The sequence below is a fragment of the Scomber japonicus genome, chromosome 19, assembly GCF_027409825.1.
Source record: "Scomber japonicus isolate fScoJap1 chromosome 19, fScoJap1.pri, whole genome shotgun sequence".
In the NCBI taxonomy this organism is placed as follows: domain Eukaryota; kingdom Metazoa; phylum Chordata; class Actinopteri; order Scombriformes; family Scombridae; genus Scomber; species Scomber japonicus.
In genome coordinates this window covers 3,044,971-3,058,357 of record NC_070596.1, presented here as the reverse complement: position 1 = coordinate 3,058,357, position 13,387 = coordinate 3,044,971, and the positions used below count along the sequence as shown (strand labels likewise).

General features: G+C 38.2%; 1 protein-coding gene across 1 annotated transcript in view; it reads left to right on the top strand.

The window, feature by feature from the left end:
* megf10 (multiple EGF-like-domains 10) overlaps nucleotides 1-13,387 on the top strand; it is a 41,128-nt gene that overhangs the window by 24,187 nt on the left and 3,554 nt on the right. The window contains exons 6-17 of the mRNA XM_053340516.1: nucleotides 2,086-2,298; nucleotides 4,278-4,452; nucleotides 5,593-5,713; nucleotides 6,647-6,810; nucleotides 7,280-7,382; nucleotides 8,362-8,508; nucleotides 9,052-9,186; nucleotides 10,429-10,557; nucleotides 10,945-11,073; nucleotides 11,207-11,335; nucleotides 12,677-12,805; nucleotides 12,897-13,124. Of these exons, the coding sequence (XP_053196491.1) occupies nucleotides 2,086-2,298; nucleotides 4,278-4,452; nucleotides 5,593-5,713; nucleotides 6,647-6,810; nucleotides 7,280-7,382; nucleotides 8,362-8,508; nucleotides 9,052-9,186; nucleotides 10,429-10,557; nucleotides 10,945-11,073; nucleotides 11,207-11,335; nucleotides 12,677-12,805; nucleotides 12,897-13,124 (1,802 nt within the window). The remainder of the gene's footprint in view (nucleotides 1-2,085; nucleotides 2,299-4,277; nucleotides 4,453-5,592; nucleotides 5,714-6,646; nucleotides 6,811-7,279; nucleotides 7,383-8,361; nucleotides 8,509-9,051; nucleotides 9,187-10,428; nucleotides 10,558-10,944; nucleotides 11,074-11,206; nucleotides 11,336-12,676; nucleotides 12,806-12,896; nucleotides 13,125-13,387) is intronic.

Here is a 13,387-nt window from a genome sequence, read left to right as displayed (position 1 = left end):
CACACACACACACACACACACACATAAAGAGCCTGACTCTTCCACATGTTTACTTCAGGCACTTGCTGACTTGCCTGAAACTGAACTTGTATCATGAATTTTTACATTACTTTTTATTGCTAGATTCATTACTGTGAATCTGAGATCAAATGTAATATGTATAACATTCTTTTGAGATTCTGTCCTTTAATGACAGAGCCACAGTGATGCTCAAATGTATCCTTAAAACATTACTATTATTTTTCATTAAACTTCATGGCTAGATATTTCAGTATGACATCAGAGCTCTGTCTGTGTGTCTCTGTGCTGACTGGATATTCATAATAAAATGTTGCCTGATAGTCACAAACAATCAGTTGTGATCAACAGACTGTGACTAATTTAGTTTATAAATAATGTTCATGACTTAATGCAATAACAACTCTGCTCTTGATCCACACATGGAAAAGGGGAGGGAGGCATTAAATAGTCAATATTTCTCACGCTAATTTCAAAGATCAACGTCTGGATTGATTACACATTATTAATAATATATATATATATATATATATATATATATATATATATATGATTTCAACTTTTACCAAGACTTTGATTCCCTAAAAAAGAGCAGATGTCTTAATTTGCCTTTTGGAGGAATTTTCACCAACAATAATGAAGTAGTTCAAATAAAAAGCATGTTTGCCCTAATGCTTAAAATCAAATATAATATCAAATGATTAGTTTTGTTCAGTGAAGTCGTTTTCAAATCTGTGACATTTGGAACATTTAATAGCCACTAACTGCTTCTGATTCTCCACCTCACCTACTCCACTGCTGTTACTGCTGCTGAGCTGCTGCTAGTCAGCAATGCATACAGCTTCAAGTTACAGGGTTGTCTGATAATCAGGTTGAGTGAGCCCCATATCCTGCTCTTTCACTCATTATAGTAATAGTGAACTTTTTTTTGCAGAAAACACACAGACCTGGCAACTCTGCAGAGAGCTCACTGTTAACATTATGTGGAGCTAAAGTGGCTAGATTGTTTGAGATCAATAAAAGTATTGGTGGGAACAATGCAACTACACCTTGACATTGGTATGGACCACTGACTATCAGTGTGATAGCAATTTCTCATTCATACTGACTAAATGAAAACACAAATGAATAATCAGTCAAAAAAAGGATAATATGTGGAATACTGTATAGTACAATATGTTGGATATTACTATTAGCACCAGTGATCCGTCTGTGCTTTCATTTAGCTGCTATAATAATTCAATGCTGCATTACGTGACAAGTAAACTTTTTAACAGATTTCTCTAGTTTTGAGTGCCAGATGTAAAATTTGTAAACCTGGCTTCATTACTGTTTCATCCAAGAGTGAGTTTCTGCTGAGGGAATTTGTGTCAAAATAATTGAACAAAATCTTCCAGGAGGCAAAATTAAAAAAAGAAAAGAAAAGAAAAATTCATTGAAAGCAAAAGAAATGACCTCAAAGGCTGAACATATGATACAACTATACAAGAGTGCTGCATTTTAATTCAATATCCTCACTTTTGTTTAACTTGTTTGGTTTGTTTTGGCCTGGCCAATAGGGACAGAGCTCCATAACAATGCCCACATGTGAGCTTTCTGTGGGAAGTGAAATAAAAAAATTCAGAGCTGAAACTAAAAAAAAAGTAACAGCAAAAGAGAAATCCTGATCAGTAAAAGAAAAGTGATTTTTTTGAATATTTTCTTAGATGTTAGATTTTGTTGATTATTATGACACATATTTAATCTTGTATTATTCAGTCATCTGCACTGATTCCTAAACTGAAGAGTTTGTAATTCATATATTTCTTAAACAATCAGCAGTTGGCAATGAACATTTTACAGATATGTTAAATATGTATTGTTGACATTTTGATATAAAACCTGATGTGGGCAATACTTTTATTTTTCCAAAAGCATATTTATTAAAGCACATTTGTTCCATGAACAGAATTTGTATGATATACAGTGACATAGACAATGAAGAACTGATCACCTCCACCTTTCTAAGTCACTGAGCATGTGCATCACTGTGTGTGTGTATGTGTGTGTGTGTGTGTGTGAGAACAGGTGCCAGGACCAGTGTCCAGTTGGAACTTATGGTGCTGGCTGTGCAAAGATGTGTCGCTGTATGAACAACGGCAAGTGCTACCACACCAACGGAATGTGTCTGTGTGAGCCAGGCTACACAGGAGAGACATGTGACGTCCGACTGTGTCCTGAAGCACACTACGGCCTGCGGTGTGATAGAAAGTGTCCATGCTATGCCCAGAATACACGCAGGTACAGTATGCAGTATGCCATGAAAAGTGTGTCAAATAAATTTCATGTTACATTCCAAATTAAAAGAGAAAGGCTTCATCCTTCAGTTGCTTAAAGACAGTGTAAAGTAAGAATAAATATGTGTTCTGAGTTTGACATACCACAGAAAAGTGTGTTGTTAACCACCCTGCCAAATTTGAATGATTAAAAAAATCGCCAAATGTATGAAATTAGGCTTCAAAGTTGTGTAAAACTCTTTTTCTCTGCTACCAAACGCTGTGGGAGTGCCCGCTGAGTTCACTGAAACCCCGCCCCTTACCAAGTGTCACCTGTCAATCAAAGTCACCACCTCTACAAGAAACATGGACGCTATGTCTGAGGAGCTTTCTGCTGCTAACTCAGCCGCTAACTCGGCGGCTAACTCGACGGCTAGCTTGGCGGCTAATTCAGCTAACTGGCTAACTGTAGACTGTAGTAGTAGTAGTGTGTGTTGAATGTATTTATACCTCTAAATCCTGAACACAGAAATCTTGAAACACAGTTTGTGAAGCCTAGCTCCACAATTCAAATCTAAATGGTTGAAATGCTTTTTATTTTTAGAAATACATTTATGACCTATTTAATGTGTTTAGAAGAAAATGTCTGAATTCACTTTACACGGTCTTTAAATCTTCTTCTTCTTATCTTTAAATCCTTGATCTTTCTAATTCTAGTTAGAGAGTCTGTATATGTCAGTGTGATCATGTGGACAGCTGACTGTTGAGAGCCAGTAGTCCGTGATTAGTTTGGTCGGCACAGCTGGCGGGCCGCACGTGTCATTGGAGAGAACAGCTGTCCCCTTGCTTTTCAATGGGACTGCTGTGTCAGGTGGAGCAGCTGTCAGTCAAACACATCCAACAAACACAAGCAGATTCCTGTGTTACTGCAGATAATCTTTGCTCCACTGGCACAGAATTAAAACATCATGGAGCGTCTCAGTCCGTCAGTATCACTGTGATTCAGTCAGCTCTTACACCTTACCATGCACTACACCTGCACCGTTTATTTTAAAGGACTAGTAGACACTGTGTTAGTAAACATGACAGGTTCCAATAAAATACTGGGGGTCTGGGTAGGATTAGGACTGTTTGATGAAGCTTCAGACTCAGGTTTGGTTATTATTTAATGAAATTGCAAAAGACATTTCTCTCTTTTGCTCTGAGTGAGTCAATCATCCACTTCCATGTTTGTCATGTGTAACAAGATACACTATGTTTTGGGTGAAAAGTGGCAAATGTGTTTCACCAGCTCGGCTAGATTACATGCAGTAATGAATAAAACAAACAAACATATGGCTTTAGGTTTCAGCACCGGTCTCAAATTTGGCAGTACTGGTGGGGTACGGTTGAGTCAGGCTTGCAGAGCCTTCGTCTCTACAAACAAAGGTTTTTGTTTTATTCTCTAAATCTGACACCCACACAGACTATTATAAAAAATGACTATTTTTCCAAACCAAGACTCTGCAGTTCCTGTTTTGGGGTTTAAAGGCCTTAAAAACCAATATGAGGAAGGATTCATTAAAAGTATAGCCGGGACGAGGCTACAACTACAGGCTCTTCATTTGATCATGCAGGGGTTGCCTCTTGTTACATAGCAGCAAGGGTGGAGAAACCCAATTAAATAGAATGAAGGCAGCATATGAGGTGACAGGTCTAATGTTGAATTTCTAATCAGCTGATTATCAGGTTTTTCACAGCTTTAAAATGTTGGCAGAAATACTGCAGAAGAATACAGCTTGTGTCAACTATGTATACATAGTATGGTATTTAGTTTACTTGCTGCACAAAGCTGTTGATTCAAGTGGGCATCAGTGACGAGCAGCATTGAAATGTAGTGGCACCCACATATCAGTTAGAAACCATATGACTTTAGATGTAGAATATAGAATCTGGAAAAGCATCGTAAGTGTGACATAATAAAGTACTATCTGTAACAATGCTGTGCACCTCTCTTGTCACCAGCTGCCACCCCATGTCAGGGGAGTGCACATGTGAGCCCGGTTGGTCCGGACTCTACTGCAATGAGACGTGCACTCCGGGATTTTATGGAGAATCCTGTCTGCAGGTGTGCCAGTGCCAGAATGGTGCCGACTGCCACAGTGTGAGCGGAGAGTGTATCTGTGCTCCAGGCTTCACGGTAAAGCAGTTTATTACATGTCTAAATGTCAGTCAATGCTTTAGGTAACATGTTTATAATGTATGTGTGTTACAGTGTGTAGTTGGTGCAACTGTCTGTCTCACAGCCAGTAAACACAGACCAAACACTCATACTGTACTTCTAGAACAGAGAAGCATCTATATGAATACTGAAAATATCAACTGTGCTCTGCTCACATTCAGAGACAGATTTACTTAATGTGGTAAATAGAGGGGTGGATAGTACAATAAAAATGAATAAAACAAAATCCAGAAAGTGCATCTCATTCTCACACAGATGACACTTTCTGGATTTTAAAAATATCTTTTGGAATTTAACTTAAAGAAATCATTTAGCATTTTAGGAAAGCTTAGCATAAAGACTGTAAACAGCTAGCCTGATTTTGTCCACTTAAGTTAAATCTCACTAATTTACAAACTGTGTCCCCTAAATTGAATCTGCACAAAACAGTTTGTGGTTTCAGAGAGTTCCAGCTACAACAGTGTGTCCATCCTGCATCAATGTGTAGAGTGGGTTGCCAGATAGAATCAGTGATTACAGGTTTTAGTCTCAGTCTCTGCATTGACACAATGGTTCTAAACCTGGCAACCTTAGTGCATCAGCAAGAATTACACAATAAATGCAACTGTTGTTCATCAAGAAATGCTTCTACCATAGAACTCCTGAAACCACAAATGATGTAAACTGAAGACTGAATTCATTTAATCCAAATATTAGTCCAGTCAGGTCTGATCAGACTGATTCGATGTCAGTCCTATCAGAGTATGACTACTGAAATCAGGCCTAGTACACAAGTCTTCATTCTTTCTATGTTCACTCCAGTTTGCTTGATGTGTTTTCCTCCATCTCTGAATCAAACATCAAGCAGCTGTAATGTTTGAAAATATCAGTACAGCAGAGAGATTTAACATTTACAGTTGATTTATTAGAGAAAGGATTTGGTCATCTTAAACGGCTTCAAATAATGAGGTTTAATATTTGATTTATATGAACCGACACACACCTAGCCTTTGTTTTTTTACCTTATAACCTCACAGGTCCATTTATAGAGTTACATGTATGGTCCTGTAAGGTCACATCCTTACTTCCATTTGAATTATTTAACTATTGATCTTTCAGGGTCCCAACTGTTCAGTCCCCTGCCCAGCAGGAACTCATGGAGTGAACTGCTCCTCCAGCTGTAACTGTAAGAACAGAGCTCAGTGTTCACCTGTGGACGGATCCTGCACCTGTAAACCAGGTGAGCTTAGGAAGAGAGACGGATATGATAATGTATTTGTCTTGGCTTATATTACAGTGGGTTAAGAATGACTAAGATCTCAACAAATAAGATCAATCAATCAATCAATAGGTATAATTAAAGTCTGTGTAAAGTAAGAATAAATATGCTACTCCCTCATTTAGGAGCTTGGTGTTTGACTTGTGTTCAGTTTAGCTAGAAATGGCTATGCTAGCTTACTAACCAAGCTTCCTCTGAACAAAAAATTATAATGTGTCTATGTTCTTAAAGTTTGTGTAAAGTAAGAATAAATATGTGTTCTGAGTTTGACATACCACAGAAAAATGTGTTGTTAACCACCCTGCCAAATTTGAATTATTAAAAAAAATCGCCAAATATATGAAATTAGTCTTCAAAGTTGTTTTAAAAATCAGCCTCTTTCTCTACTCCCAAATGCTGTGGGCGTGTCCGCTGAAACCCCGCCCCCATCAAATGTCACCTGTCAATCAAAGTCGCCCCCTCTACCCGAAACATGGACGCTAAGTCTGAGAGCTTTCTGCTGCTAACTCAGCTACTAGCTCGACAGTTAACTCCGCTACTAGCTCAGCGGCTAACTCAGCGGCTAACTTGGCTATCTTGAAACACAGTTTGTAAAGCCTAGCTCCACAATTCAAATCTAAGTGGTTGAAATGCTTTTTACACCTTTTTTAGAAATACATTTATGACCTATTTAATGTGTTTAGAAGAAAATGTCTGAATTCACTTTACACGGTCTTTAATTTCTAAGCTATATATCATAGCTAAGCTAATGAGTCATTCTTTTCTTTGTGAACTAACTTTCTATTACAATCTCCATGACTTCTGTCCCAATGACGTTTGCTGTTGCCATTATTTCAATGATGCAGATATGAAAGTATTTTGATCTTTGCTTATGTTGCTGCTGGAAATCATCAGGATGGCATGGAGTAGACTGTTCCATCAACTGTCCCAGTGGTACGTGGGGTCTGGGCTGTAACCTGACCTGTATGTGTGGGAATGGAGGAGCGTGTAATGCTCTGGATGGTCACTGTACCTGTGCTCCAGGCTGGAGGGGGGAGAGGTGTGATCTTCACTGCCAGGTAATGGCTGGATGCTCTTCAATCTTTATATGTGAAATAAGCCAAAAGAAACCATAGTCCACTAAAGATTACTTGTAATTATTTTTAGTTTAACAATCAAACTAGTATTTCTGTTTCTTTTAACTCCACAAATCAAATATTGTTGCCAGTTTTCATATTTAATTTTGAATGAACAGACTCATGTCCTACCATGTTTATGTTGTCAAAACAGTTAAAAATTAAATGAAAATGAAAACAAATCTTATTACATTAGTTTTTATAGCTTGGGGGAAAAAAAATAACACAAGCATGCAACATTCTTGGGTACTTGTGGCACATGTATATTTGGTGTGTATTAATACATTTCCCCTTTAGAACACATGAATGCTATGGAAGTAACATGGTGCCTAAAATTGAAAATGGATTTAATAGGTTTTGCTAAATGGCTGCAGCATGTCTTCTAAACGCCATGTTTGTGTGATCTTCTCAGGATGGTACCTATGGTCTGGATTGTAAAGAACGCTGTGACTGCAGTCATGCTGATGGATGTCACCACTCCACTGGGTACTGCCGCTGTCTGGCTGGATGGACAGGTAAGACAAACAAGCACATGTTCTCATGGTCTGAAAAAATTACCACAACCCCACACATGATCTTTCAGTTTATATTTCTATTGTTATTTACAGTAAATGAGAGCAAACCACATACACACTCCATTTTTGGAAAACCATACCCACACCTGCAAAGCTCAGTATCTGAACCAATACATTAGCCACTACTGAGTAATCAGTTTTTGACTAATGTCAACACCACTCAACCTGTACCTATCATAAAATACCTAAAATGAAATAATATACTGTCTCTGCCAGATTTTCCTGTTTTGGGGGGCATTTTTGTCTAATGGACAGCTGATAGTGGAGAAGCAGACAGGAAGTCACTCAGCAGGAGTCAAACCAGGAATGTTACAGTTATGTATATGCGCAGTAACCATTTGGCTGCCTACCAGGGAGCTAATTAGACAGCTTTTTCTCCTTTACCTTTTGTGAACCAATCTTTTCATTGGATATTTTTGTCAGTTTCAATATGATACTTCTGGTTTCATGATGACATTTTCTAAGTAGGTTTGAAATTATCTCAAAATAATCACAGTAGACTAAATAAGTAAGAAATGTCAGTGACTATAATGGAGAACTGGAGGCCATTTGCTATTTTTTACGGTAAATTAGCGCCTGAAGTAATGGTAACTCAAAACACTGCCAACACTTTGCAACACTAACATTCATTCATGTTTTTATATTAATTACGAAAATTCCCCTACGACGGGAGGTGGTACACAAAAGAGTGTACTAATGAGGACAACAGGTCAAAGTTATGCAGAATGAAGTATAAGATCCAGCAAACCCAAAATGTAATGTCCCCTAATGAGGCCTCAGGGTCACAGGAGGGTATACTTTAGCTTCACTATCAAAATATAATATCAAAGTTTCTTTGTGTGCGTGTGTGTGTGTGTGTGTGTGTGTGTGTGTGTGTGTGTGTGTGTGTGTGTGTGTGTGTGTGTGTGTGTGTGTGTAGGTATTCACTGTGACAGTGTGTGTGCAGAGGGACGCTGGGGCCCAAACTGTTCCCTCCCCTGTAGCTGTAAGAATGGAGCGTCGTGCTCTCCAGATGAAGGAACCTGTGAGTGTGCTCCAGGATACAGAGGCACCACCTGTCAGAGGAGTAAGTCCTACATGAGATCCTCCACATCCTGCTGCTACATCATCACTCTTCTACTCACCTTTAAGACTTCAACTTTAACCTTTGTGTCATCCTACCGGGTCAAATTGACCCTGTCTGTTTTGACTGTTCCTTCTTTCCTTCCTTCCGTCTGTCCTTCCGTCTATCCTTCCTTCCTTCCTTCCTTCCTTCCTTCCTTCCTTCCTTCCTTCCTAAGTTGGGTTTACTAAGTTAGTAAGTTGGGTTTACTAAGTTAGAAAATATTTCACTTATACTTCAGAACAACTAACCTAATATATAAAACAGCCCTCATACTGTATATACATTTATAGTACAATTTTGACAAAACAATCACAACTCAGGCTCCATATCTTAGCTTTTTTTAAGGTGTGATAGGTGTGGATGCTTTGGTATCTCTCTGGATTTACTGTAACTCATGTGCATTGTCAAGTTTGCATCTCTTCATAAGCAGTAGGATTAAACAAACCTGTATTCTATATAACATACATACATGAACTGATCTTTGTGTTCCCTGTTTCCCTGCAGTCTGCTCTCCAGGTTACTTTGGTCACCGCTGCAGTCAGACGTGTCCACAGTGTGTCCATAGTAACGGGCCGTGTCATCACGTCAGTGGACAGTGTGACTGTCTCCCAGGATTCAAGGGGGCGCTGTGCAATGAGGGTGAGCATCACATTACAACACATACAGCGTGGTTACTGCAGCACACTGTTTCCACTGTGTGACAAAGGCTGCAGGGTTCAACCCATGTGGCTGGTTTTAAGGCTCATACTGGTCACAGCTTCCTGTTATCATCCAAGACCTTCTAAGAAATTCCATCACGTTATGAGGTTGTCTGAGCATTTCCCTTCACAAGAGATAAAAGCTGTTCAGGAAGCATTTTTGCCTGAAGACAGCTGTTAGTATTAACATCCCATTGATCTGACACACAACTATGTACAACTTAGGTGTCACTGCTTGGAATCATACTGTCTACAATTAGAATATTGTCTCTTATGACATAACGCACTTCTCATAAATGTTTAACAGTGCAGCTAGCAGTGGAAAGTAACTAAGTACATTGACTAAGCGCTGTCTACTCCACTACATTTACTTGACAGCTTTAGTAACTTTTCAGATGCAGTTTTGACACAATGGATAATATAACAAGCTTTTAAAATACAACACATTGTTAAAGATGAAACCAAAAAGCAGTGTGTAGTCGGCTCACATTTCACATGTCTATGAGTTGTTAACAGCTTTTTCCCTCTAAACTTCTCACATGCTTTCATTTCAATAAATGATTAGAGAAAAAGTCCAAAAACTGAAAACACATTTGTGTATCAGAACTTTGTGTTTTCTTCTTTCCTCTCCCATTAATCATCTCAGCAGCCCTCACATTTATCTGCTGACCCTTTGGAGGGGCCCCACCCCTAGGTTGGGAATTACTGGACTCAACTAGCTAACTGTATATAAAGTAGTGTAAACTAGCTAACTGTATATAAAGTAGTATAAACTACTACTACTGCTTTTATATATTTATTTTATTTTATTTTATTTTATTTTATTTATTATTATTTTATTTTTATATATGATGCACTGACTGGAGAGCACTTTTAATTTCGTTGTACCTGGTGACAATGACAATAAAGATCTATTCTATTCTATTCTACACTCATAATACTGCAGTACTTTTACTGTAATACTGCATATCAGAATGACACAGTGAACCTAAGCAGTAATCAAGATCCCAGGATGCCAGAAACAATCCAGTACCTCCATGAAGGAGTATCTGAGTCTAAATGACGCTCAGATGCTGCATCATATATTGGCAGAACAGTGTGTCAATTGTAAATGGTCTTTCTAGCTAAAATGTATTTGATCAACATGAATGATAATAATAAATAATAAATAATGTGTGTGCAGTGTGTCCCAGTGGACGCTTCGGGAAGAACTGTGCCTGGAGCTGCAGCTGCACCAACAACGGCACCTGTAACCCCATCGATGGCTCCTGTCAGTGTTACCCAGGATGGATCGGTAGCGACTGCTCTCAGTGTGAGTTCACTTGAGATAAATAACCCCATTTCCAACACAAAAAAAAGATAAAACTTAGCTTTGATAATAAAAATATTCTCCAAGTAAGTTGAAATTATGAGATAAAAAGTCATAATTATGAGATAAAAAAGTTGATGACTTTTTATCTAATAATTATGACTTTTTTATTTCATAATTATGACTTTTTTAATCTCATAATTTTGATTTACTTGGAGGATATTTTTATTATCAAAGCTAAGTTTTATCTTTATCTTTTTTTTCTTTCTGGTGGAAATGGGCTTTCTTACCTTTTGTGAGCTAACTTACCTCACAAAAACATGTAGTCTGAAGTGAAAAGAAAAATGAAGGTATGATGAGCACTAACAAGTCATTGCCTCTGTGCTGCAGCATGTCCTCCTGGTCAGTGGGGACCCAACTGCATCCACACATGTAACTGTCACAATGGAGCGTACTGCAGTGCTTATGATGGAGAATGCAAGTGTACTCCAGGATGGACCGGTCTCTACTGCACACAGCGTCAGTCACACACACACACACACACACACACACACACACACACACTTTACTCAGCTAGTTGATGACATATATTACATTACCATGGAAACAGGTACATCTGTGATAAAACCAAGGGGTTCCTACTCTATTACAGGCTGTCCATTAGGTTTCTATGGGAAGGACTGTTCTCAGAACTGTCAGTGCAGGAACGGAGCAGACTGTGATCACATCTCAGGACAGTGCACCTGTCGCACCGGCTTCATGGGACGCCACTGTGAGCAAAGTATGTTAACACTGTTTCTTTCTATCTTTTTTCCCTATCTTTTTTACTTTCTTGTTTACATCTTTTTTTTCAATATCTCTACATGCTCATACGTCATATATGCACTTTAAACTTTAAACAAATGTTAAACTCTTTTTGATGCTTGGACTTCAGCACTTTAATTTTAGCTGACACATCACATCTTTCAATGCGTTAACTTTACAGCTCCAGTTGTGTTCAGTTTTTCATCTGCAGCTGTTACTCCCATACAGATACATTGACTAACATTTTCCCACTACTCTCATTTACTCTCATGGATTTTTTTCATGTTTTTCAGAATTATTTCATGCTAGTCTATTTGGTGGGTCAATTGTTCAAAAATTGCAAAGCCTGAGTGTAAATACAACTGTATTTTCATAAATATCCAAGGCAATCTCTTCTTTGTACTATTTATAAAATTCATTGGTTTCATTTATTAGTTGACATTTAAGTGATATTAATGAAATTTCAGCAATATTCAGATTTCAAGTTTCAAGTTTTGTTTATTGTCATTCAGAAACATGCTTTCACATGAACAGAATGAAATTTGCGCTGAGGTCAAAGCAGCGTAAAAAGGTGACAGTGATAAAATAAAAAATAATAATGAATAATAGATTAGGACTTAAATAACTGAATAAAATGAAAATCAAAACCTCCTATCTAAGGTTAACTATCTAAAATAACTTAACTTAATCCAGCAGCATATGTCTATAGCAGGCTCATTCCTCAGTTACCCATTCATTTTTCAGACTGTTTAAATTATTACATACTTGAATTATGTACATTTCTTAATCCTTAGGAATCTGCTTTATGCTTCTCCCTCAGTCAGGAGCTTGTGTTTGACTTGAGTTTAGTTTAGGTAGAAATGGCTATGCTAGCTTACTAGCCAAGCTTCCTCTGGACAAACAGTTTGTAATGTGTCTATGTTCTTAAGTGTTGAAATGAACAGGTTCATCCGTGCTGAGCAAGACAGGAGCAGCCTAACTGAACAGTGTGAAACTATACAGTGTATATCATAGTGTTTCTAAGTACAGCAGCCATAACCATGCAATGATAACACAGTAGAACAGAACACAGAATCACAGAACTATTCACTGCAATAACTCTTAATGTCTACATAAATAATGAATGAGTAATGAAAAGAGAGCATATTTATTATATTTGCTAAATATTTTCACCTCTGGATACATAAATATCATATGAAGCTGTTAATGGTATGTTCATATATTTCATGTTATAAAGGTTATGAGGGACACCCTGGGTTTACCTGCTGGACCCTTTCTAGACCTTTGAGTGTGATGTAGGTTTATTTTCTGATCACAGAGTGTCCTCCTGGTTCATATGGTTATGGCTGCCGTCAGGTATGTGACTGTCTAAATAACTCCACCTGTGATCACATGACTGGTACATGTTACTGCAACCCAGGTTGGAAAGGAGCGCGCTGTGACCAAGGTGAGGACACACATCACATGACAGTAGCATTATTCATTCAACAGACTCTGAAGCCTCTAACTCCTGTTTCTGTTTCCTCCTCTGGACACAGCTGGTGTGGTGGTGGTGGGCAGCCTCAACAGTCTGACCAGTGCAGCCATGCATGTGGACACCTACCAGATAGGAGCCATCGCAGGAATCATTGTGCTGGTACTGCTGGTGCTTTTCCTCCTCCTTCTCTTCATCATCTACAGGAAGAAGCAGAAGGGTAAAGAGCCCACCATGCCAGCTGTCACCTACACCCCTGCTATGAGGGTGACAGCTGACTACACCATCACAGGTACAGTAACAGAAATGAAAAGTGCTGCTCTGTTAGGTGTCACAAATAGCGGATTCACATCGCTCAATCACAGATCATACATAAATAAATAAATGAATAAATAAAATAAAATCAATCAATAAAAACAAGAATATTGCACATGAAATAATAATCTAAAGAACACTAATAGATTGCTGCATTTGATATGATACAATAATTAAAGCTGCTAGATGAAGAGAATCTAAGTAAATTTAATGCACTTATATCAGTTTGGCTTTTGTAGA